A 25180-nucleotide genomic window follows, 5' to 3' on the forward strand; every position below is an offset into this window, starting at 1 on the left:
TCACCAGCATTCCTTGCCTCATGGCCCCCTTCTTCCATCTTCAAAGCTACAACATAGCATCTGACTGATCATTCTTCCATAGTCACATCTCTTTCTGACTCTTCTGCCTCCCTCTTCCTCTTTTAAGGACTCTTGTGAGTACACTGGGCCCACCAGGATACTCCAGAATAATCTCTTTGAGATTGGTTGACTGGCAACTTTAATTCCATCTGCAACCTTCATTCTCCTTTGCCATGTAACCTAATGTATTCACAGGTTCAGGGGATTAGGACTTGAACATCTCTGGAGGGCCATTACTCTGTCAGCCAGTGTCCTTCAGTGCTCCAGAGCTATTCAGAGGATTAGACTAAGGCTAGATTCCAGCAGAACCCACACAAAGGGACCTATAGGAAGTTGTGCCCTTATTCAACAGTAAACAATATTTGTCACAATAATGTATAAAACTTTATAGAAATTTAATAAATTGTTATCACAAAGATGTGAAAAGGAAGGTGTTACAGAGCTAAATCCACATCTACCATAATAGGAAGCTCAAGTCATTTATCATAACAGAAAGTCTAAGAAATATGGTTGTAGTAAACACAAAGAGAAACAACTAATACAGCTGAAACTTCTCTGGGGAAAAAGCCACTACGTTGGAGAGAGGTAGAGCAGAGAAGTGCTCCTTTCTTTAGAGGCCTTATTTGTACTCAAACACTATTTGACTTTTTGAACTATGTGCATTATTTTGACAAAAATAACTTAAAAAATAAAGTCAGTGAATGAAGAAAAAAAAGTTAAAAAGAAAAGGCCCCCTAAAACAGCAATAACCTATTAATTTTAAGTTCCCATTCCTGGTTCCAAAAAAATAACTTCTGCTAACTAAATTAACAGGTACTCACTGTAAAGACTACAGATGACATAAAAATGTTGAAAATACAACGTGAAAATTCTATATCCCAACCTCTCAGAGACAGCCTCTATGAACATCTGTATGCATACTTACGCTCACCTGTATAGTTTTTCAAAAAAGTGGGATCACACTGTAACCTGATTTTATCATTAAAATGTGGATTTTTCTAGATCAATTTATATAGCTCTACATTCCTCTTAATAATGGTATAGAATTTTATCATTTGCATGTATCATTAAAAGTAATAACAATTTAACAAAAACCAGGAGGCCAGAGGGTGGCAGGGAAGAGGTATGCTTATTTTCTTCATCTTTAATTACAGGGAATTAGCAGATATTATCTAAAGTTGGTAAAGAAGGACAGAAAAGGTATAATATTTAAAGTAATAAAGCCATCTTCTAGAAAAACGAAAAATATATTAGCAATCAAAAAAAGAAAGGGGAAACAGTGGATATGTACAAAATTCCTTACCTTTCAGAGTGGACATTCAATATACACTATCCAAACATGGAAAATAAAAATAAGCATAAATAGGGGCCAGCCCCCTGGCCTGGTGGTTGAGGTTGGCGCACTCCGCTTCAGCGGCCCAGGTTCGTGGGTTCGGATCCCAGGCACGGACCTACACCACTAATCAGCCATGCTGTGATGGCGACCCACATATAAAATAGAGGAGGATTGGCACAGATGTTAGCTCAGGGCTAATCTTCCTCAGCAAGAAAAAAAAAAAAAAAAGTATAAATATATATAAAAAAGGAACTTTTAATAATGGTTGCTCATAAAGCCCACCTAAAGACAAGGGTGGGCACTTGTATTATATCTTTCTGTCATCATAAGTGTATCTACTATTATAAAAGATATCCACCGGTGCTGGTCCAGCAGTATAGTGGTTAAGTTTGCGCACTCTGCTTCAGCGGCCCGGGTTCAGAAGGTTCAGATCCCGGGCGCGGACCTACACACTGCTTGTCAAGCCATGCTGTGGCAGGTGTCCCACATATAAAGTAGAGGAAAATGGGCACGGATGTTAGCCTAGGGCCAATCTTCCTCAGCAAAAAGAGGAGGATTGGCAACAGATGTTAGCTCAGGGCTAATCTTCCTCACAAAAGAAAACTAAAAAGATATTCATAATATGTAACTGAAAATAACTATTTATAAAATAGTAGTGTGACTCAATTTTTATACAAAATACACATAAAACTGTTCATACAGAAGCAGAAAAGACTCCAAAGGCTATGTACCAAAATACAGACAATAATTATCTCTAAGTACATTATATTATAAACATTCTATATATTCTTTATGCTGATGTATTTTTCTATAATGAATGTATTTAATTCATATTGCATTTAAAATAAGAAAACAAAAATCATCTTTTTGTGAGGGGGGTTTGGGAGGGCTATAAGAATAAAAAATAAAAATCAGTCAAAATGTCCTTACATATCTTCCAAAGCTTAGGCCACAAAATACCTGTATTCCATATACTCAAGTTTTAATAAATCTTTCAAACAGCCTTTATGTCCTCAAACATAAAAATCCCTATGTTAGACAAAGGCAGGCTATAGGCTTTTCATTCCAACCAAACCCCACCAAGTAGTTTCTGATGGAGCCTCTGATTCACTAGACTGCTACACAGAGAAAGGCTTCTCATAGGTTGACACCAACTCTAGCACAATAATACGCTTTTCATATACTCATTCACTCATTCATAACATTAACCAAATACCTACCGTGAGCAAAGCGTTACACAGTGTGCCTCACAAGCTAGAGATTGATTAACACATGATTGCCTCAAGTAGCATACAACCAGTGGGGAAATAGTGCAGATATGACAGAGGAGGAGGAGCACTGAGAGGAGACAGTATGGAGAGCACTGATAATACTTTGCATTTGTAGACATTTTCAAACAAATCAACAGATATTTGGAAATGTATAGGTAAAAATGAAGTACTATCTTTTTCAGCTTTCATTCATGTTTGGACTCTGACAGCAGTTATCCCTACCACTTATTTGCCACGAAATCATACGCTAGGTCCTCCTATATTATTACATAACTTGTCACGTAGGAATATTTTAGTCTCTATTTGAAGGCAGACATTTTTGTACCCCCCCACAGTGTATCATACACAGAATAGACACTATAAATATTTCCAAAACGTACAAACTGAGTCAGCTGCTAGAGCTCCCCACCGTAGCCTGCCTCATTGTATCAGATGAAAGCATCCCACAGACATGGCGCACAGAAGCCCAGCCAAGGCTCGACCTAATGTAGAATATTTTTCCCTTTTAATTCCACAGCAATGAAAAGCTTGGCAAGGCAGAAATAGAGAAAAGCTCAAAGAAGACAAAACAAGTATTTATAAGCAAAATCACTTCATATTAAGAAAGTCTGAGTTTTATTTAGCATTGTATCTGAGGCACTAATGAGAGTAAAGGAAGAAAACAAAGATCAATCCCACATTCAATTTTAAGGAGTCTTGCAATAATGAAAGCACACAGACTGTAACGAATCTTGAAAGTATGAAATGCTTTATGTTTACAATACATAAAATATGCTATGGGACTTCCTATCAAAAGGAGACAGTCTGAATATCTGCAAAGTCTTTCCAATCTGAAGACTCCAACACATGTTGTACTGCTGGTTTTCCCAATTCCAACCTAGAACTCTACAGACAAAACAAACAATATAGAAAGCTTTTCCGGGCAAAGGGCCTCTGAGGCAGTGTGATGTCGGCCCTGAGAAACAAGTCAACTGGTCTAGTGTTCAAGCAACATAATGCTACCAAAAAGCTGAAAGCCTTAGCATTTACATCTCAGACTACGTCAAGGAGACAATTCTCTTTAAGCTACAATTTCATGATTATATAGAAAATCACTGTTCTTCAAACAGTAAATTCATACTACACTACTAAGTATTTTAAAGTGATTTTTACCTCTTTGTGAAGAAGGGGCCAAAATAACAACCAGGATTTTTAGAAATGAGAAAGGAAGTTCACTCAAGGTTAATAAAATTAATCAGTGACCCAACTATATGTATCCTCAAAACCATTAGTTCTGTCCAGGCTGCCAGGATAAATAAATTAATTAAAAAATTAGAAGCTTATATACAAGAAGACATTTTTACAACTACAGACATCAAAAAAAGAGCTTTAGACATGTATTTCTTTAGAAGAGCCTTCCTTGAAACTGTTTACTACAATTATTATATAAGCAAAGTAAGACTTGCAAGGAAAAACAACCTAAAAATTGGCATTAAATCTGCTTAATATCTTTAATAATTCTATTATTTCTAAATCCTTCCACAAAAGGGCATTACAGCTCTTCAGTTTATTGCAAACTTATCTTTAAAAAAAAAATTCATCCCTAATGTTGAAGCTATAATACAAAATTTTAACTATTAGCACTATACTATAAAGCACAATGAAGAACATTTTATTTAAATAAAACAAGGATAGTATTTCACTGGGGCATATATCCAATAGATTTTTTTCCTCCATATCTACACCCAATGGTGATATTTTATAGGCTAATTTCTAAACAAATGAAAATTAAAAAAAAAGTAATGAAAGCCATGTTTTGTTCAGGAATACTATTGTACACATCCCATATAGGTTGTTTTACAGCAGATACTAGTTTGCCAAGCTTCAGACAGCAAAATGCTAAGTTGTGAGTTTGGTATTGTCCAGCTAGTTGTCTCTTGTTGCCCTGGAGAATCTGGCAGCGCGTAATGCTGAGAGACCACTGTTGCCACCACTTCTCTTCTCACAGGAGACTCCACTGTGGTAGAACATTCATATCCTTAGGATGCAAGGCCTAGCAAAAAGCCTCCCACAAATCCACTGGATATCACAATGTTCTGTTTGATAAATTCTGTTGCCTGAAACATAAAGTAAGTTTAAACAAAAATACTCTTAATTATGCTACAACATGAATGAACCTTGAAAACATTACACTAAGTGAAATAGGAGACAAAAAAAAAGACCAATACTGTATGATTCCACTTACATGAACAGTCAAATTCATTGAGAAAGAAAGTAGAACAGAGGTTACCAAGGGTTGGGGAGAGGGGTTAATTGTGGAAGTTATTGCTTCAAGGTTAGAGCTTCTATTTGGGATGATAAAAAAGTTCTTGAAATAGACAGTGGTAATGGTTGCACAAAAGCGTGAATGTACTTAATGCCACTGAATTGTGCACTTAAAAATAGTTAAAATGGTAAATTTTGTTATATATATTTTATCATAATAAGAAAAATAGACACAAATTTTAAAAAATACTCCTAATTATTGAATCTGGAGCTAAGTAATGTTTTCAGCTGTTTTTCTCAGTTCAACAAATATTCAGCAAAAATTTTTGTGCACCAACTATTGCAGGTGCCAACCACCATGCAAATGCCAGGGCTGTCCATTACACACCGAAGGAGCCTAGAGGCCCCAGCCAGACCCAGTGAGCTTCGTGGCTACTGAGATAACAGGTATATGAGCAGCAATAATCTCTCAGGTAAAAAGAAATCTACTCAGAGGGCAGGCATAAATGGTCCACTCAGCAAGTTATTAACATAGATTATTTAACAAATTCTCACAACATGCACAATGATATTTATTAATAGTCTACTTACCCAGTAAGAAAAAATATACAGGATCAAAAAAAATCACCTTGATAAAATGTTTAACCCAAATAAAAATATGAAGAAGCAATTACAGCCAGACTGTGGGATATTCTGCCTAGATGCTTCAAAAATGTCAGTGTCATGAAAGACAGGAAAAAAAAAAAAAACCCAGATGAGGGGACTGTTTAAGATTAAAGGAGACTTCAGAGACATGACAACCACATGCAATATATAATTCTTGATTGGGGAAAAAAAGCTATAAAAGATATTTTCTGGAAAAATTTTAATACAGACTGTATATCAGGAAATATTATTGTATCATGTTAAATTTTGGGGGATTAATAGCGTAATTGTAGTTGTATAGGAGAATACCCGTACTCTTGGGAAATATGCATTAAAGTATTTAAAAGTGAAAATCATGACGTCTTAAACAGTTTGGCAAAAAAAAAAGTGTAAATCTCACACACACTCACTCACACACACAGGGATAAAGCAAATGATACAAAATGTGAATGAACTGGTGAATAGGTGAAGGGTATTTGGGTGTTCCCTGTATTTATCTTTCAACTCTTCAACTGATTCAAAATTTTTCAAAATAAAAAGTTGGGGCAAGTAAAAGGATAGCACAAAAACAAAGGCAAGAGAGTATTTGATTCAATTCAATTCAACACAGAGTATAAGAAGAAAATAGATTAAATACACATAAAAAATATTAATAAAACTAATATAGTAATAAAATATACACATTTTCATACTATTCCATCTCAAGAAAAGAATAAGTAGTTTTAGTTTTACCACACCTTGTCTACATATGCACCCATTTGTAAAAGCAGAGAAAAAATTCTGGAAGAATACGGTCATGTGTCGCTTAATGATGGGGCTATGTTCTGAGAAAGGCGTTGTTGTGCGAACATGATAGCATGTACTTACACAAACCTAGATGGTATAGCCTACTACACACCTAGGCTACATGGTGCTAATCTGATGGCACCACTGTCATATTATGGAGTCCACTGTTGACCAAAACATCGTTATGCGGAGCATGACTGATGTTATCAGCTTTTACATGCAGATCAAAGTAGGTGGGAGATGGGCAGGGGAAACTATGTTAACTACTAAAAGAAATAACAACTGATTTAAATGGTGGTTTGATCCCAGATTTTACTTAACACTCTAGATATGACCAAAGACACCAATTTTTCTAAAAGAAGATAATCCCTAGTCACATTTTCTGCTAAGCGAGACCCATTTAAAAAAAAGGGGGGAGCCAAAAATGTACACTGTCTTACTTCTTCAATTATATTGTTGATTTCAGGTGCTGCCTTATTTGCTCGTTTCTTAATCTGCCTTTTTGCTTTGTTTACATCCTTTTCAACTCTCTTCCAGTCGATCTGCACATAGCCACTGTGACTGGCAATCTGCAAAAATGTAATAAAAATGGTTACTTCTAAACCACCAGGTTTGCTAACAAATCTATTACCCAGGAATATATGAACATTCAAATTTCAAGACATTTATGAAGTTTATAGGTAAGAAATCACAATTTACTCACTAATTTATTCACTGAACAGATACTGAGTTCCTACTCTGTGCCAAGCACTATTCTAGACTCCCAAGCTATAGCCAAGAACAAGGGAGACAAAAGTCCCCACTCGCAGAGAGCTTCAAGTCTGTTAGAGAAAACAGACATTAAGCATAAATAATTATTTAGATATGATGAAGACTATGTTAAGAAAAGCATAGTACATGATGGGAAAAGATTCCAAAAACTGTACTACAACTGGACTATAATTCTATCATAACTTTTGGAATTTGGGAATTAACTAAAAAGACACAGGGACTATCACAATTATACAGCTAATAAAAAAGTACCTTTTAATTAAATAGATATTTAATTACAAGGGATCAGAAGCCAACCAGTTATTAGGTCACTAAAGAAATCTAAAGTAGCAGATTAAGGCTCTTCACTAACTCTGACTCTACTTAAATTAAGAATACTTTCTGGTAATTGCTTTCGAAAGTGGAATATAAAAGAAATATGCCCTACACAACATTCATGCCATAAATCCTTTTAATAAAACTAGAGCTAAACACCTATTAACCATAAGAAAAATTCTCATATAGTGCTACTGAGACACTGCAAAATGTAAACAGGAATAACAGTGTATGTGTAAGCCAGTACAGTAAATTAGTCCCTCCAAATAATAAAATCAAAATATAAAGAATCACGAGTAGTAAACAATCAAGCCTTGCATACCACTATAAATCACTTCTATCAAGCTTATGCTTTCTTTGTAATCTTTTAATACACCACTTTGATTATAAACCACACATATACTTCAAATAATAAAAATATCTGACTTTATATAAATAGGTGGGAATCTTAGGTTCCATTTTCACTGTGAATGACTCCATAGAAGAATTTATTTATCTGCATTTCTTCCTGTATTTATTCACGTACTATCACTTCAAACTCTGGCCTCAGCAAAACAGAGTGGTGATCAAATCAAATGGCAAGTGAAAGCTTTTCCTGGTAGTACCTGACATGATAATATGGGTCAAAGGCGCGGAGGTAATGATGAACCTTAGAGACCTTCCTACAGATAGCAACTATAAACCCTGGTTAAAATACAAGGGCTCTAGAATTAAAAAAGCAAGCAGATTTTGAAGGGTAGTTGAAACTTGTAGGAAGGGACCAATAAAAGGCGAGTTGCCGATTTTTCTGGCTTTATCCTGAGGGGAGGATGCAGTTGTACGGTGGCTAAAACTAATAGAAAACATGCCATCTTTCCTGCCTGAAGAGCCAGAGGACAGAGTTCAGGACAATAACAGCTGCCAGAAAGGAGAGAGCTACAGAAGGGGAGCCCAAGTCCTGAACCACACATTCATGGGGCAGAACCAAGCATTCTGGCTAAGGCTAAAAGAAATGAACTGAAATTTGAGCTGCTACCCACCACAAGTGAAAGAGTTTGCAATTTGCGTCTAATCAAGTTAACTGCCTGTTAAAATCAAAACATCAACACACTTCAGAAGAATAAAACAGAATCCAGAGCCTCCACAACAAAACATTTTCAATGCCCAGGATAAAATCTAAAGTTATTTGATATATGATAAAACAGGAAAATGTGGCCTAGTCTCAAAAGAAAATCAATAGATGCCAACCCTGAGACACTCCAGATACTGGAATTATCAGGACTTTAAAGCAGCTATTATAGCTATGTTCAATGAGGTAAAGGAAACTGCTTGTCATCAATGAAAAGATAAGAAATCTTGCCAGAGACATAGGAAATATAATAAGAACAAAATGGAAATTACAGAATTGGAAAATACAGTATCTGAAATAAATTTATTGGATAGGCTTAATGGCAGAAGGTAGATGACAGAGGAAAGAGTCAGCGAACTTGAAGCTGTATCACTAGAAATTATACAACCTGAAAAAATAAATGAACAAAACCTCAGGACATTATCAAAAAGCCTAATATGCACATAGAGTTACATTCAGAAGAGAGAAAAAATAGAAAGGAACAGGGGCTGGCCCCGTGGCGTAGCGGTTAAGTGCGCATGATCCGCTGCTGGCAGCCCGGGTTCGGATCCCGGGCGCGCACCGACGCACCGCTTGTCAGGCCATGCTGTGTTGGCGTCCCATATAAAGTGGAGGAAGATGGGCACGGATGTTAGCCCAGGGCCAATCTTTCTCCACAAAAAGAGGAGGATTGGCGTGGATGTTTGCTCAGGGCTAATCTTCCTCACAAAAAAAATAGAAAAGAATAAATATTTAAAGAAATAATGGCCAAAACCTTCCCAAATATGATTTACATAAATTTACAGATTCAAAGAGCTCAGTGAACTCCAGGTAATGATCTGACACAATTATGAAATAACAACACTCAGAGGATGCGAGGGGTGAGGGGAAGCATGCAAGTGTGTGAGATGGGAAGGGGGGGCAGAGAGTTCAATAAATGAGAGCTAAATTCTCATATTCCATAACGAGAAGCCAAAAGTTAATAGCTCAAACTGACAGATCAAGAAATGTCCAATTAATTTGTTTAGAATAAAGGAGATAAATACCTTAAGAATCAGCTAAGAGTTCAAACACGGGGGTAGTGATAGAGGCAGAAGATTAATCTGTAACAAGCCTTGTATGTGTATTTGACCCTTTGGATTATGGGCATGTATAACTGAAAAAATAAAAACTGAATTTAAAAGATTTATATACCACTGTACTTTAAGATGTCAGTATGATAAATATCTACTAGAGTATTGAGTTTCTAGCAAAGTTTTAAGTAAACTAATATTTATCTTTAAATATAAGTAAATGTAACAAAAATATGGAAGTAGGCCTAACAGGCAATTATCCTAAAAGCCATTTGTTATTCTTATTTCCTCTTTCAGTTTCCTTCTACTGAGTTTTCAATGTAAGTCATATTCGTGGGAAAAATTGGTTTGATGCAGATGGGTCCCATGTTCTTCTGCTTAGTGACTTCAAAGAATATGTGGCCTAAGCATGGAGACATAGGTGGCAATGGCAAAACGTGGATTTGATGGTGCATATTGAGTAGACTGAAATGGACTTCTGAAAAACTGACATGCAGAGTGGACTGAAATGTTATTCTCTCTATTCCATGAACATTTTAGGAAACTCTGCTTCAGTCCAGTACCCTTTTCCACTAAACAGAAAGGACAAATGAATTTTCAAAATAGCTATAGAATTAAATATGTTCTTGATTCTACATAAACCCAAGTCAAAATCAGCTTAAATAAAATTCTCTTCTGTACAAATGCTGGCATAATCATCCAAAGGACTAAATTTAGATATTAACCATATTCTTTTCTACCTCTTACCACAAGAAATAAGCAATTACTCCTATTAACGTCACCAACGGGAAAAAAATATATATATTTTAAAAAGCTATTTAGTAAACAACTCAAAATCTGTGCGTAACACATACGAATCCAGTCCCTTTGTACTTCAGGCAATGACACTGTTATTACATGATCAATGGCTTAGGTGCTGAAGTCAGATTTTGGTTGCTATGACCATCAATCATTTTTTAAATCGAGTACAACTGACAGTTCTCTGTATCTTTCAAATTATTGCTAACATTCATTCCCAGAGATTTTCAATTCGGAGATTTACTGTATTTGATCTTCAGGGAATGATATTTTTGGGAAAATATATGCCAAACAGACATGAATGCCAGAAAATATCCTGATAAACATCATCTAACAACAAAGCATTTTTAAGCCTTATATTTAGAGGAACATGAACAAAAGTGAAATTTCAAATCTACCTGCCCCCGAAATACGATTATGGATGATATTTTAAACCCAATTTTCCACTTTCTATATTATTATGGTCCCCTAGTTTTAAAAAACATGTTAGAAATTGCTAACAGCAATTTCCCCTGGGAAGGAAAACTGCATGGCAAGGAAATGGGAAGGAAAGAGAACTTCTGAATTTTATAAACTCTGTGTGCATTTTAAATATATGTTTAAAATGTTCAGGATGAGTAAGTTATATTATTGATGAAATGTTTATCTTGCTAGGGAGATGCTTTGAGGGAAACTTAGGTAAGTAATAAAAAAAAATGAGGCACTTCGAATTTTACTAGTTGTCTTTTTAATAGCTGGGGTCAAATTTCACTTAAAGAACATAGAAGTATTTAAATTGTTGTCTTTCATAACAGATGCCAGCTTTCAAAAACTCATTTTAGTTTTTCCATAAACTTACGCCTAAAAGAAAAATTCCATCTTCTATTAAAACAGACAGGAGTACAATGGCTAAACTTGACTTTCTCAGTTCCCAAGGGTTACATATATAAGCAGAGGCAAGGACCTAAAGCTCTGACATACCTGAAGGAGAAGAAAGCCACCCCCTACTGCAGTTGCTGCAAGTTTTCCAACTTTCTGGAACAAGAATCCCGCACACCTTTAATGAAAGAAATGATAGAAGGTGAAATGACAAAAGACAAGATCAGTGATGCACTAAACTCTCTCCCTCTTCTACTTTCCATTGCTTTCCTAATAAAATCTTAATGTCTTCCAATTTCTTTTGATCATGTCCCTTACCTGCTCAGAAACCCTCCATGTTTCCCTTCAGTTACATAGGCTAGTCAAAAGTGCACAATCTAAATTGTCTGAGATGTGCTTCAAAATGAGGGATGAAGAGAAGAGGGGAATTTATAGGAAAAAAGATTGGCTACTGCAACTGAATGTTGAGTACTCAGGGGTTCATTACACTCTTCTTCTACATTTGTATAAGTTGAAATTCCCCATAACAAAAGAGATTTGTTTTGTAATACAGTCAAGATGTTCCACACACCTTGCCGACCACCATCTACCCAAATCTTGGGCTCCAATCTGATTAGCCTCCAAATAGGTGATCAGCATAGCTCAAGCCATTAATCTCCCTGTTTCTAGGAGTTTCTACCTAGCTCTGCTGATCTAAAGCTTTTCTACCCTTTAAGGTCCAGCTGGAGTTCCACCTTCATGACTACTTGTCAGCCCACATTTCTCATGGCTTCCTTACCTATATCTAAATCTATCTATCTCTATATTTAACCTGTTTCGTCTCATCTATCCTGTAAGAATATCAACCCATACTTCTTTTGTGATTCTCTCCTTCAGTGAGCTCATATTCCCTTCAGTATTCCAAATACATAGTGTGCAAAAGAATCCCAGATTTCTAATTCTAGGCTTCTATACTGGGTTAAATACTGTCCCTCCAAAATCCATGTCCTTCCCAGAACCTCAGAACATGACCTTATTTGTAATAAGGGTCACTGCAGATGTAATTAGTTAATATGAAGCCATACTGGAGTAGGGTGGGCCCTAAATCCAATATGACTTAATCCAATATGTCATAGAGACATACAGAGGGAAGATGGCCATGTGATGACAGAGGCAGATATGTCTACAAGCCAAGGAATGGCATTCCAGGGATTGCTGGCAACCACCAGAAGCTAGGAGAGAAGCATAGAACAGATTCTCTCTCTCAGTCTCCAAGAAGGAACCAACCCTGTTGACACCTTTCAGACTTCTAGCCTCCAGACCTGTGAGAGAATAAATTTTTCTTGTTTTAAGCCACCTAGTTGTGGTACTTCGTTACAATAGCCTGAGGAAACTAATACACCTTCATAAGCGGAAATATTATATTTCCAATTACATGATGGTCTTCTTTAGCACTCAGAACCACATATTCAAAATATCCCAAAGCAGACATCTTTCCAGCCAAACCAACTGTTGCTAAGGTCCCAATTTGTAAGGGATAGCACCATTCTCTAGGCTCCCCACCTCACGTTCATCTCGGACTTGACCTTCTTCATCACCTTCGGGGTCCAACTGATCGCCAATTCTATACACTCTATCTCCAAAACATTATTTGACTGTCTTCTTTCCATTCTCAAAGGCATCATTACCTTGCCTCCAGAACACACCAAGGGCTCTCTAGTCTTCACACCTCCTACCTCTCCTAGCAACCACCTTTCCTAATATCAATTTCTTACTTGGATCAAAAACCTATAGTTAGCTGCAGCTACATATAATCTCCTTAGCCTCCCATTAATGTCCAGAATTGGTCTGAATTGTTAACTGGTTAGGTTAATGCCTATTAACCATTCCTCCTTAACGTACGCCACAATACTACATCAGTTTTACACACTAAGAAAATTGCAAAAATTTACTACACTGAATCTAAAGTCACTGCAACAAATCATCTGTGTAATATTAGTCCTATTACACAGCTCCTGGGCTGACACCTGGCTGTAAAGCAAATTATGATAAAGACTATGTCCCTCAGTAGGGGAGTCAGCAACAAAGGCTCAGAAAGGGAGCCAGGTCTCAACAATATCCCAGGGAGCTGCTCCACAAGCACGTCCATCCTTTGCTTAATGGCATGCGTCACTACAATAAACCTACTAACTCCCCCTGCTCTGTCTCTAGGCTTTCCAAGCAAACTTCTGCCAATTACAGGGCTTCTCCCTGAGTCTGGCCTACAAGGAGAAAATACACAATGATTTGATAATTCTACTGCTCAATAATTTTTTAGTCTCTTTTCAGATGGGACTTTAGGCCCAGACTCACATTAACCAATCACCCACGGCACCAACTTGTGAGCTTATTTAAGCAGAGGGCCAGACCCTGAACTATGATAATCAAGGTACAACCAACCTGAGGAGAATCATCTTAACAACCAGGGCCCCGACCAGGCATCTCTCTTCTAATTGCAGTCTTTTGCATAAGCAGCATTAATAAGTACACATCATGAGTAAATACTATACCTCTGCATCACAGAATCTTCACAATGAGTGTTTCTACCATAAAATGGTATTTACAAAAAGGCATAGAGGAGTGCACCATTGTTCCAAGGTGCATGTAAAACACAAATCAAAAAAGTTAATACTTATGAAGTTTAAATATGTAAATTAAATTTAATTTAAATAATGTAAGATGAATTTAACTTAGAATCTAAGAAAAAAAATGATTCTTCACAAGTTAAGCACCCACAGTAATTTCAAAAATTCTCTACAGTCATGAACATTTTCAAAATAAATGGTCAAACTTATTTCTAACCCTTATTTGGCTAATCTTTTATTCCAAGAAAGCAATTATGTAATCGTGATTGGAAACGTTAACTGGTTAGTTAAGGTTAATGCTTATTAACTGCTCCTCCTTAATGTACTCCACAATATTATTACAGTGTAAGCAATCAGTCCTTTATTAAAACAAAGACCCAATGTTCTACAACTCTTCTTCAAAGTATTATAATCCAAATTACCCAGAAAAATCAACAGAATCATCTGTATCATAATGAGAATTTTACATGATTCTCTACAAGGCTGAAAATCCTGGAGACCAGTTCTACTGTGGGAGTTCTCACAGGTTTTTCCAGTTATTAGCACTGAACAAGTAGAACGACTTACATATAATTAACTCTTATATGTTTCTTCCTCTTTACCCACTATTACTGAATCAGATCCACTACATCTGCTCAATCTGAGAAGGGAGAAAATACATAAAGAATCAAAGGAAGGGTGAGGAGGGAACAGTGGAACAGTGTAGGCATGGAGTAGGCAGATCACCAAAACTCAACAATGAGTCCCTGAGTGTAGATCACACCAGTCATATCACAGAGAAAAGCCTCAAGGTAGAGCTCTTCTGGGATTAACAGAGTAAAGCCATTGAGGGTGCACAGTAACTGGCCCATGTACAAAGGGCAGCAGTCAGGCTCCCAATGAAATTTAACGAAAAACATGTTGTTCTCACCAGCCAGTCACTCCACCCATTACAATCTGAGTGGCTACTGAGTATTTTTCTACCATAGGTCCGGAACTGTGGCCAAACACTCGATTCCACCAATGGTGTCTTCTCGCATACTCAGTTAAATCCAACACTTCGTAAGAGTCATCATCACTTTCATATTCTTCAAAATACAAAATGGAAAAAATAAATTTAGAGTCAACCAAGTCAGAAATGTCCTACACATTTTTATCTGTTATAACTCACTGTTACGTTTGGCCTACAGCTAAAAATGCCCAGATGGAAATATTAAGAATGTTAAACCCAATCCCTAAGACTAGGGCCTCAAGAGTCAAGAGCCTGGCATCTCCTTTCCAAAGGCTCAGGGCCCAGCCTGCGGGTCTGAGCCAGGACCAAGTCAGAGTTACACAGCAGCGAGGGGTCACCCCCAAATCTGTTAGGGTCAGGTCAGTAACACAGCATGAAGGGTCACCCCCAAATCTCAGTAGGGTCAGGGCAAGAGCTGGGCCCATTTTCATCAGTGGGATAAAGAGGAGGTCCTCTTCTTAAAGAATCGGTTAGGGGCCCGGCAAGAAGAAACTACTTCGGAGTCAAGACTAAAAAAAAAAGGCATTTGAAGATGGAAATGAACGGCCAGGGCCAGAGATGAAGCTAAGGCAGGAGGTGGGGCTGTGATGGGGGCGGAGGTCGCTCTTCGTCTGCGCTCTGCCCAGAGGGGAGGGAGACTCTAGTTCGGATGAGGTGCTCAAAGGGGCTGCCTCAAAAAAACAGCCCCAGGAACCTTGGGGCCGGGGAAGGAAAAGCCGCCCCGGGTGCAAGGTCGAGAGCTGTGAGCCGCGTCTGAGATCCTACTTCGGGCCCCGGCCGCTCACCTTGGGGAGGGGGGTTCCGGGTTGCCATGATACCGCCAGCGGCCTGCTCTGAAGATGGTCCCCGCCCGCCCGTCTCTCCCTACTCTTTTAAGAGCCGCTCTAGGCCCAGGTGGAAGTCTATGGTCTCTTTTTTCCTCCTTCTCCTCCGGGCACGTTGTCCTGGCCCCGCCCCCTCCTCTCCGCGCAGGGTCTTCTGCGCAAGCGCAAGGTGGGGGGGAGGTCGGATAGCAGCCCCACGAGGGCTTGTGGGAGTTGTAGTCCGTTGCCCCCTGCAAGGGTGGCTTCCCACCCCACCCCCACCTAGAATTTCCATAACCTAAATTTTGTTACTCTATTTTGTTTTAAAGCTCTTGAGGGCTGGAGTGGAGCGGGCGTCCACATGATGGTATAAAGCGAAAACCAGCTTGGCATTTTGAACACTACTAGAATTCAAGCCCGTGAGAAAAAAGGCTTTTAAAAAGAGATTAGAGGAACCCTGTTTCAAGCCACATTTTTCGAAGGCGGCAAGGGCGCGCTAACGGATGGAAAATTTTTCTACCGCGCTGCTGCTGGGAACTGGAACCTTTTTATCCGCTCCCTCTCCACACGTTTCCTGCCAGGAACCGGAGGGAGGTAGAGGAAGGCTCAGGAACTGACCTGACAAAAGGACATAACTTTTTAGCATCATTTTTATTATTTAAATCTGACAGAGGAAGGAGGTCAAATTCTTCACCCAGAAGCTCTATGGGATTCTGTAGAATGAAAAACCGTGTTGATCACCAGGCGGTTAACTCAGGTTCACATAAACCAGTCCCCAAACTTGTTTTGAATTTGCATTGCAACCGCATTAAATTAAATTAAAATAGCCCTCTCCGTATTCGTTTTAAAGAAAAAAACAAGGAATTCTGGTATAGGTTGCATTACTTAAAATATTGACTTGTATAGTTACACGTGGCTTTTCAAATTCTGGTGCTTTAAATGCAGGGGTTGATTCTCTCAAGTTCCTCAGCCTGTGGCCCCCAAAATGCAATTCTGAGACTGGCTGAAGATGTTGGTGTTCAAGGACAGTTATTTTGGGCCAGCCTGGTGTCGCAGTGGTTAAGTGTGCACGCTCTGCTGCTGCGGCCCCGGGGTTCGAAGGTTCGGTATCCCTGGCGCCCACTGATACACCACTTGTCAAGCCATGCTGTGGTGGCGTCCCATATAAAGTAGAGGAAGATGGACACCTGATGTTAGCCCAGGGCCAATCTTCCTCAGCAAAAAAAAAATAATAATAATAAAAGAGGATTTGGCATTAGATGTTAGCTCAGGGCTAGTCTTCCTCACACACACACACACACACACACACACACACGACAGTTATTTTGTGTAAGATTTCACTTTTCAGAAACAAAACAACTTTAAGGGACATAACTTCAGATGTCCTCACTGAAATATTTTTCCAAAAGTTAACAGATTTGAGTTCATACACTCCTTCCTCCCCATTGCCCACCCACTCCTAATGAGGTGCTAAGAAATAGAGAAATAGCGAATGATGGGCCACTGACAGAAGAGAAAGGAGAAAAGAGAAAGGAAAATTACAAATTGGAAGAGCAAAATAGAGGGTTGACTAGGCCAATGACATCCAAGTGACACTTTCACGTGCTTGTAGCAATATCTGCAACTACAGAATGAAGCCTCTTTCCTGTCATGGCAATGGTATTTGGAATCAAATCGTTATGGAGAAATTAGGGAGAAAATGGAAAGGAAACACTGCCCTTAAAATGCCAAGAATAGACCTTTGTATCCAAAATGTATCCAAAAATAAATTAAAAGGCAATGGTATCTCCACTGGCCTTGAGGGCTGAGAAGGAACTTTTTAATGCTCTTCCCTTGCTTCTTGCAGTGATATGCCCCTGCCCTTACCTTAAGGAAGTTGTTTGTATAATGTATTTTTCGAGTGTGAATTTTTTCTTTCCCAGTAGCAAAAATGCTGTCATTTCGTTGGCTCAATGACAAATGGTTTAATGTGTAAATTGTATACATAGACTTTAAAAGGTGCTATGATCCTCCTGATGGATTCAAGGGGGTGGTTTTTTTTTAAATTCCCGTTTTAAATAGTGTATTTTTTTTTTCAGTCATCACTAATAAACATTTTCATTGTGAACACTGATATGTACAACTATAGCAAAACATAATTTGAGTAGTCCCCAACTTTTCAATGGGTAGTGTTCCAAAAGTTTGTGAGTAACTTATTTGGAATAGAGAACATTTTCTATTTAATCCATAATGAAGCTGTAATGAAACTGTTCCTTCCTGACCTCCAGCTTTCTTTGTTATCTTTGGAAACCTCATTTGTTAAAAACAATTTAGTCAGAATTGAGAAAAGCAAAAAGCAGACAAAACAACAAACAGAACACTTCACAGTCCCTGGGCAATCTAATCTCCCCCATTGGCTACAACTGTCACTCCCTCCTAGGTATCTGCATTTGAATGATCTATAAATTCAATAAACCCCAAACAACTGCACACAATCTTTGAAGCTACCCAAAGGAACAATAATAAAAAATTCAGAGTTGTTTCTCCTTTTCTCTTCCCTTTTCTCCCACAGTTAAGCAGTCATTTATCCTGTGCTTGCACAGCCTAGGCTGCGGCCTCCCTTCTCTCTTCGATGCTGTCCAAGGCCTTCCTTTGGACCATTGCAACAGCCTCTCACTTGGCTTCTTCCTGCATTTTCTTGTCTCTCCCAATCTGACCCCAATCCAATCTATTCTCTCACTAGATCTTCCCTTCTAAAACCTGAATCTGACTCGATCCTTTCTCTACTTAAGTACTTACAGCAATTGCTTGTTAGAAGATAAAGTCTAAATTTCTCAAGATATTACTGCAAGGGTGGGAAAATTTTTCTGTAAAGGGCCAGATAGTAAATATTTTAGGCTTTGCTAGTCATGTAGACATTGTCATATATTAAAAAAAAAGAAATCCTTTAAAAATGAAAAACCAGGGCCGGCCCCATGGCTTAGTGGTTAAGTGCGTGCACTCTGCTGCTGGCGGCCCAGGTTTGGGTCCCAGGCGTGCACCGACGCACGGCTTCTCTGGCCATGCTGAGGCTGCGTCCCACATACAGCAACTAGAAGGATGTGCAGCTATGACATACAACTATCTACTGGGGCTTTGGGGGAAAAATAAATAAATAAAATTTAAAAATGAAAAACCATTCTCAGCTCACAGACCACAAAGAGAGGGCTTGGGGCAAATTTGGCCTGAGGTCCTAGTTTGTTGATCTTTGGCATACAGGACCCTTCACATTTTGGACCTCTCTGGCCTGCTGCCGCAGCTTGCTCCAAGTTTTCTTCTCTTGTAAGACCACTGAATTTGTTAAGTTTTCTGAATACACATTGCTTTTTCCAACCTCCATGATTTAATTCATGCTCTCTCTCTCTCTGAAAGCAATGGCTCCCTTCTCTGCCAGGCAACACCTAGATACACTTTAAGACACATCTGAAAAGTAACTTCTCCACAGTTTTTCTCTATTTCCCCCAAAGACCTCCCTCCCTTCCTTATGATCCTTGTATTGAATTTGAAGCAGATAGTTTAACATTTTGATTAAGCACTTAGATGAAATTCTGGGTCAGCCAGATCTGGATTCAAATTCCAGCTCTGTCCTTCCTAGCTTTGTCTTTGGAGAAGGTTGTAGCCCTCCTGAGCTTCAGGTTCCTCATTTAAAAAATTAGAAAGATTAATTGAAAATAATGATACTGGCTCAAGACAAGGTTGACATGAGGGAAGCCATTGTAGAAAAGAAACCGTATTGTAACTTGGAATGACCTCTGACAAACTAACCCAGCTGGATATGCACCCTCCAGGAGATCTAACTGCTCTGTAGATTTTACGACCCCTGCTCGTGCTTGTACTTCCCAGCTGTGATAATATGACAACTTGTTCTTTTGAGCTCCTTAGGAATATGATGACCCCCAAAAAGAGAGTCTATGCTGATAGCCATCATCAGTGAAAATTGAAAGATCTGGTGTGGCACTCCCAGTCTGTAACACCAGAAGGTCAACATTCCTAACCCCCTCCCCTATAACCCACCAGCCTATATAACTGCTGTAAGACTTTGTGCCCCTTAAGGTGGTTCTTTTGGACATGAGTTGGCCATCTTCCCTCTTGCTAGCAAGCTGTAATAAAAAGTCCTTTTTCTCCTACCACCTTGCCTCTCGACTATTGGCATGTCTTGTGGCAAACAGAAGACCCCCCCTTTGGGCGGTAACAATTAGATAATAAAATCAAACATGTAAAGCGCTTAAAGCATGGGCCCATAATGAATATTCATTAAAGGTTAGCTTTTATTATTCAGTCATTTAGTCATTCACCAAATATTTATTGAGCACTTGCAATGGGCTAGGCAATGTGCTAGGTACTGTCAGGGATAGATCAATCCATAAGATGGGTAAGATTTTGGTCTTCATGCACATTACAGCAAGAAAGTAAAACAGATAAATACCCAGATAGTAATTAGTGCTGGGAAAGAAATGTAAAGGGCATAAGGCCTGACATATATAATCAAAAATCTACTGGAAGTACAATGAATTAAATCCCAAATTTAAGTCTAACCAGACTTAGACATGTCTTCTAAGCTCTTTGGGCCTTCCTTAACTACAAAATAAGGATTAGGTTTCTAAACTCCCTTCCAACTCCTAATTCTATATGTAATATCTCACAATCAGTTCTCATATTCTCCACCTTCCTGCCCAAACTATCAATGTTAGAAGAATTTTAGAGCTACAAGCTATCCTCCTAAGGTTCCTGTTAGGGACTAAAGTGTGCCCCACCTCCCGTTCATATGTTGAAGCCCTAACCCCCAATATAACTATATTTGGAGATAGGACTTTTAAGGATGTAATTAAGGTTAAATGAGGTCATAAGGGTGGAGCTCTAATTTAATAGTCCTTGTAAGAAGAGGAAGAGACACCAGAGAGCTCCCTCCCCCCACCAAGGCATCCATTTACAAGCCAGGAAGAAAACTCTCATGCAAAACCAAACCTGACAGCACCTTGATCTTGGACTTCCAGCCTCTAGAACTGTGAGAAAGTAAATTTCTGTTGTTTAAGCCATCTAATCTTTGGTATTTTCTTATGGCAGCCCAAACAGACTAATAAAATTCCTCAGCCTCTACCCACTCTATGTGTCTCAGGATCCCCAAGAATTTACCAGAAGTTCGAAAGAAGTCCCATTCAGACTGGTCTGGCCTTGGAATCCAGACCCAAATGGAGAGGACTCTGCTGTCGACAAGGGGCTGGGGTTGGGGAGTAGGGTCACAGATGCAGAAGCAAGAACTTCAGCCGCTAGGACAGCTGTAAAATCTACACAAATGGTATTTGTAGGTAAAGTAGTCTTCCTTTGCTGGCCTAAATTAGAGACCTTTGTGGCTCCCTCTCCCGAAGCTCTCTCAGCCTCTGGAATTGAGGACCTTTACCTCTTCTTCCTGTTCAGTGCCAAGGCTAACCCATTAGTTCCATTTCTCTTAACTTTTCTGATAACTTTACTTCAAGACTTCCTGTTTGTTTAAGCCACTGGGCTTTGATCAGTGCCACCCTCATCCACCCCTATAGATGTTCACAATTCGAATCTCCAGAAGTGTTTTTTGGAGCAGGAGGAGGAGGGCTTGGAATCATTAATTCCCAGAAGACCTGGCCATTGTGCAGATAAATCTACTCCTTAGCTGACTGTATCAGCATTCTAAGAGGAAGAAAACTTGTGCAAAGTTTATTTTCTAAATGGTATTATTTCACCCTAATCCCAACACAATGGAGCCCACTCACCCCACATTTGCACAACTTAAAATGCTCGAAGCGACCTTTCAAAGGACTAAAATAATCAATTGCTGATGAGCAAAGTGTGGTCAAGTTGATACTGTGTACACTAGCTTGTTGGAGTGTAAACAGGTGCAAATTTTAGTAATGTGTACCCACAATCCACAATATGCCCATGTCCTTTGCCTCAATAATCTCACTTAAAAATCAGTGGCAAAGATTGCATAAAGAGCTCTTATACGTAAAGACATTCATTACAGGGTTGTTGTTTTGCGTTTCATAATGAAAAGGAGTAAAAACAATACGGGAAAATGGAAAGTGTCCAACAATAGTTGAATAATTATGAAAATTATGGAATGTTATGCTTAAAAGGACTGTAATAACAAGAAAGTGCTTAAGTGAAGAAAATTGTATTTACAGTTTTATTGCAAGTGATTTATTCAATTTCTGCTAAAAATGCATCAAGACTTGATAAACTGGTATGGATTACATTGCAGGCTTGATCCTGGCCCTTTGGCATTTATCCCCATGTTAGGCTGAACTAAATGGTTTATAAGGTAGTGGTAGAAGAGTACTGGGTGGAAAAATAAGCAAAGATAGCCAGGAAAACTCTAAAAAGGAAGAGCAATGAGAGAGGACTAGCCTGACCACGTATGAAAATACAATTTTTTAAAAAGTTACTAACTAAAACAGTGTGATACTGGTGTATCAACAAAGAGAGCAGAATAGAAAGTCTAGAAATAAAAACAATATGTACCAGAATTGAGTATATGATAAAGGTGGAATCTCAAATCAGGTAAATATAGACTTTATTCAAAAACTGTTTTGAAACAACTAAGGCTGATATCTGACAACTGGAAAAAGATATAGCTGGATCCATACCTTACACATGTACTGGGATGAACTCCAAATGGCTCAAATCTCTAGATGTAGAAATTGAAATAATGAAAACAATTGAAGAAAACATGGACAAATTCCTTTATAACTTTGCAGCAGGGATGGTCTTTTATGAATGAAAGGTTGATACATTTGACTACATAAAAATTAAAACTTAAGCATAAAAAAATAAGCAAATTCAAAAGACAAATTACAAACTGAGAATAATGTTTGCAATTCTTATTGAAGGCAAAGGACTAACCTCTCTAATATATAAAAGCTCCTTAAAAAGATAGATTAAAGAAGACCAACCACCCCAATAGAGCAGCAACAGACATATAGGCAATTCACAGGAAAAAGAAATAAAAATGGTCCTTAAACACACGAGAACCCCTCAACCCTAGTCATAATAATTGAACATAATAAATTCTCACTTAAAAGATTAACTAAAATCCATAAGTGTGACAACAGACTTGATATATTCACGTGATACCTTCACATGAATGTATGAGGTTATTCATTGTAGCACTGTCTGGAATAGCGAAAGACTGGAAACACCTCAAGTGTCCAGCATTAGAGGACTGCTAAATAAACCATAGTATATCTGTAGAACCGCAGCTGTAATAAATAAGTAAATAAAAAAATAAGAATGAGGAAGTTCTCTATATCCTGATTTGGAAAGTTCCCTAGGATATGTTGTTAAAAGGAAAAAAGATGCAGAACAATGTGCTACCTTTTTTTTTTTAAACAGTCTTATTGAGATATAATTCACATATCATAAAATTTACCCAGTTAAGGTGTACAATTCAATTGTTTTTAGTATATTATATTATTAATTTTTTTAAAATTGTGGTAAATATATATATAACATAAAATTTGCCATTTTAACCATTTTAAGAGTACAATTCAGTGGCATTAATTGCATTCACAAGGTTGAGCAACCATCACCACTATGTATTTCCAAAACTTTTTCATCACCCCAAACAGAAAGTCTGTAATCATCAAGCAATAATTCCTCATTCTTCCTCCTCCCAGCTCCCAGTAACCTCTATTCTACTTGCTGTCTCTGCGAATTTGCCTATTCTAGGTACCTCATAAGTGGAGTCATACAATATTTGACCTTTTGTATCCGGCTTATTTCACTTAGCATAATGTTTTCAAGATTTATCCACATTGTGGCATGTATCAGAACTTCATTTCTTTGCGTGGCTGAATAATATTCCATTGTATGGATATACATTTTGTTTATTCATTTATCAGCTGATGTATACTTGGATTGTTTTCACCTTTTGGCTACTGTGAACAATGCTGCTATGAACATTGGTGTGCAAGCCTCTGTTTGAGTCCCTGCTCAGTGTGCTACCTCTTGTGCAGCAACTGTGGAGGATCAGAATTTGCCACCCCAAAATGTGTCTCTTTCGCTTGATTATTTTTAAGAACAAAAGACTCAGAAAGAAACTTGGACCTTTCCCCTAACTGCCTAAAAGAATTTAAGACAGAAGGCCTGTTCCAGGAAGATAACTCTAGGTGTGGTAGACTGGGAGGAACCTTGCTAGGCCCATTTTTATCAAAGTTTTCTCTCAGGTCACATTGTCTATAGAAGGCCCAGCAAACATTTGTTTACCAAACATTTGCTTTCCCATTTCCATGTAAATTGCCTTCCTCCCCTTTGAAGTCCCAAACCACTACCTCTAACATCCTCCTTTGTCTTCAACTAAAGATGGTATTTAAGGTGGTAGCCTCAGCCATTTTGGCAAATTACTCAGTTTTCCTGGGTTTCTCCCATGTATACATGTTATTAAACTTTGTTTGGTTTTCTCCTGTTAATCTGTGTCATGTCAATTTAATTCTTAGACCAGCAAGAGGAATCTAGAGGGTAGAGGAGTGGTTCTTCCTCCTCTACACAACCTTCAATCAGATACAAATATATGTTTACTTGTAGCTTGTATCTGTACACAAAAACACTGGAAGGGGCCGGCCCAGTGGTGTAGCGGTTGGGGTCGTGTGTTCCGCTTTGGCGGCCCAGGATTTGCCCATTTGGATCCTGGGTATGGACCTACTCACTGTTTATCAAGCCATGCTGAGGCAACGTCCCACATAGAAGAACTACAACTCTACAACTATGATATACAACTATGTACTGGGGCTTTGGGGAGGAAAAAAACAGGAAGATTGGCAACAGATGTTAGCGCAGGGCCAATCTTCCTCAAAACAAAACAAAACACTGGAAGAATACACATGAAACTGTAGGAGAGGAAAAATCATTTCCCCTTTACTCTTCTAGGTCTTGGCTAAGACCCCCTGTAATAAAAGACACATTAAGGAGAAAAACAAACAGAAGTTTAATAACATGTATACCTCCTGTATACATGGGAGAGACACAGGAAAACTGAGTAAAACTCCCCAAAATGGCCCAAGCCACCACCTTGAATAGCATATTCAGCTAAAGACAAAATAAAGATATTGGGGAGTGGGGAGGTCAGGTACGAGTGGTTACCAGGAAAAGCACAGTAGACAAGGGTCAGGTTGGTATGCAGATTTAAGTCAGTGCTGTCTCCATTGAGTTTCTTTTGATTTAGACATCCTTCTCTTCCTGCTACACAGGGAGAGACACTCTTACAAATGGAGATTTCCCTTATAAATATAAATTTCCCTTACAAAAGGGTAAAATCTATTTTGTTTTCAGAGATTCTCCTGTGTCTACAAAAATAATCAGCTCAAAATAATCCTTATGCCAAAAGACATATTTTGAGGTGGCAAATTCTACTACCCTTCATTCCCACCTTTGAAACTTCTTCAAGCAGTTTCACAGTCCAGAAGCTGAGTTGGTAGATTGCTTCATATCTCATTGAAGCAGTCTCTTAGTCCTGAGAGTAAGTCAAAGAGTTGTGTCTCATTTCAGGAGGTGGT

General features: G+C 38.4%; 1 protein-coding gene across 2 annotated transcripts; it reads right to left on the reverse strand.

The window, feature by feature from the left end:
• Positions 1 to 3242: 3242 nt before the first annotated feature.
• FUNDC1 (FUN14 domain containing 1) lies at positions 3243 to 15707 on the reverse strand. 2 transcript variants are annotated; one of them, XM_058535689.1, is made up of 5 exons: positions 15624 to 15707; positions 14758 to 14914; positions 11347 to 11422; positions 6783 to 6911; positions 3243 to 4763 (listed from the first exon to the last, which is right to left on the reverse strand). In XM_058535689.1, exons 1-5 carry the CDS (start codon positions 15649 to 15651, stop codon positions 4686 to 4688), a joined length of 468 nt encoding a protein of 155 aa, XP_058391672.1. In that variant the 5' UTR covers positions 15652 to 15707; the 3' UTR covers positions 3243 to 4685. The 2 variants fall into 2 exon arrangements, with proteins under 2 accessions (XP_058391672.1, XP_058391671.1); XM_058535688.1 differs by lacking the exon at positions 15624 to 15707 and adding an exon at positions 15224 to 15558.
• Between the last annotated feature and the right edge of the window lie 9473 nt (positions 15708 to 25180).

Source organism: Diceros bicornis, chromosome X, assembly GCF_020826845.1.
Source record: "Diceros bicornis minor isolate mBicDic1 chromosome X, mDicBic1.mat.cur, whole genome shotgun sequence".
Taxonomy (NCBI): Eukaryota; Metazoa; Chordata; class Mammalia; order Perissodactyla; family Rhinocerotidae; genus Diceros; species Diceros bicornis.

Excerpts from the sequence above, each read along its gene's own strand:
- FUNDC1 (XM_058535688.1), bottom strand. The coding sequence starts at position 15,269 with ATGAAAATGGGCCCAGCTCTTGCCCTGACCCTACTGAGATTTGGGG. Across the intron at positions 14,915-15,223 it reads GACCCTACTGAGATTTGGGG|AATATGAAAGTGATGATGAC; the intron begins GTGACCCTTCAT and ends TGTATTTTGAAG. Across the intron at positions 4,764-6,782 it reads TCAACAATATAATTGAAGAA|GCAACAGAATTTATCAAACA; the intron begins GTAAGACAGTGT and ends TTTATGTTTCAG.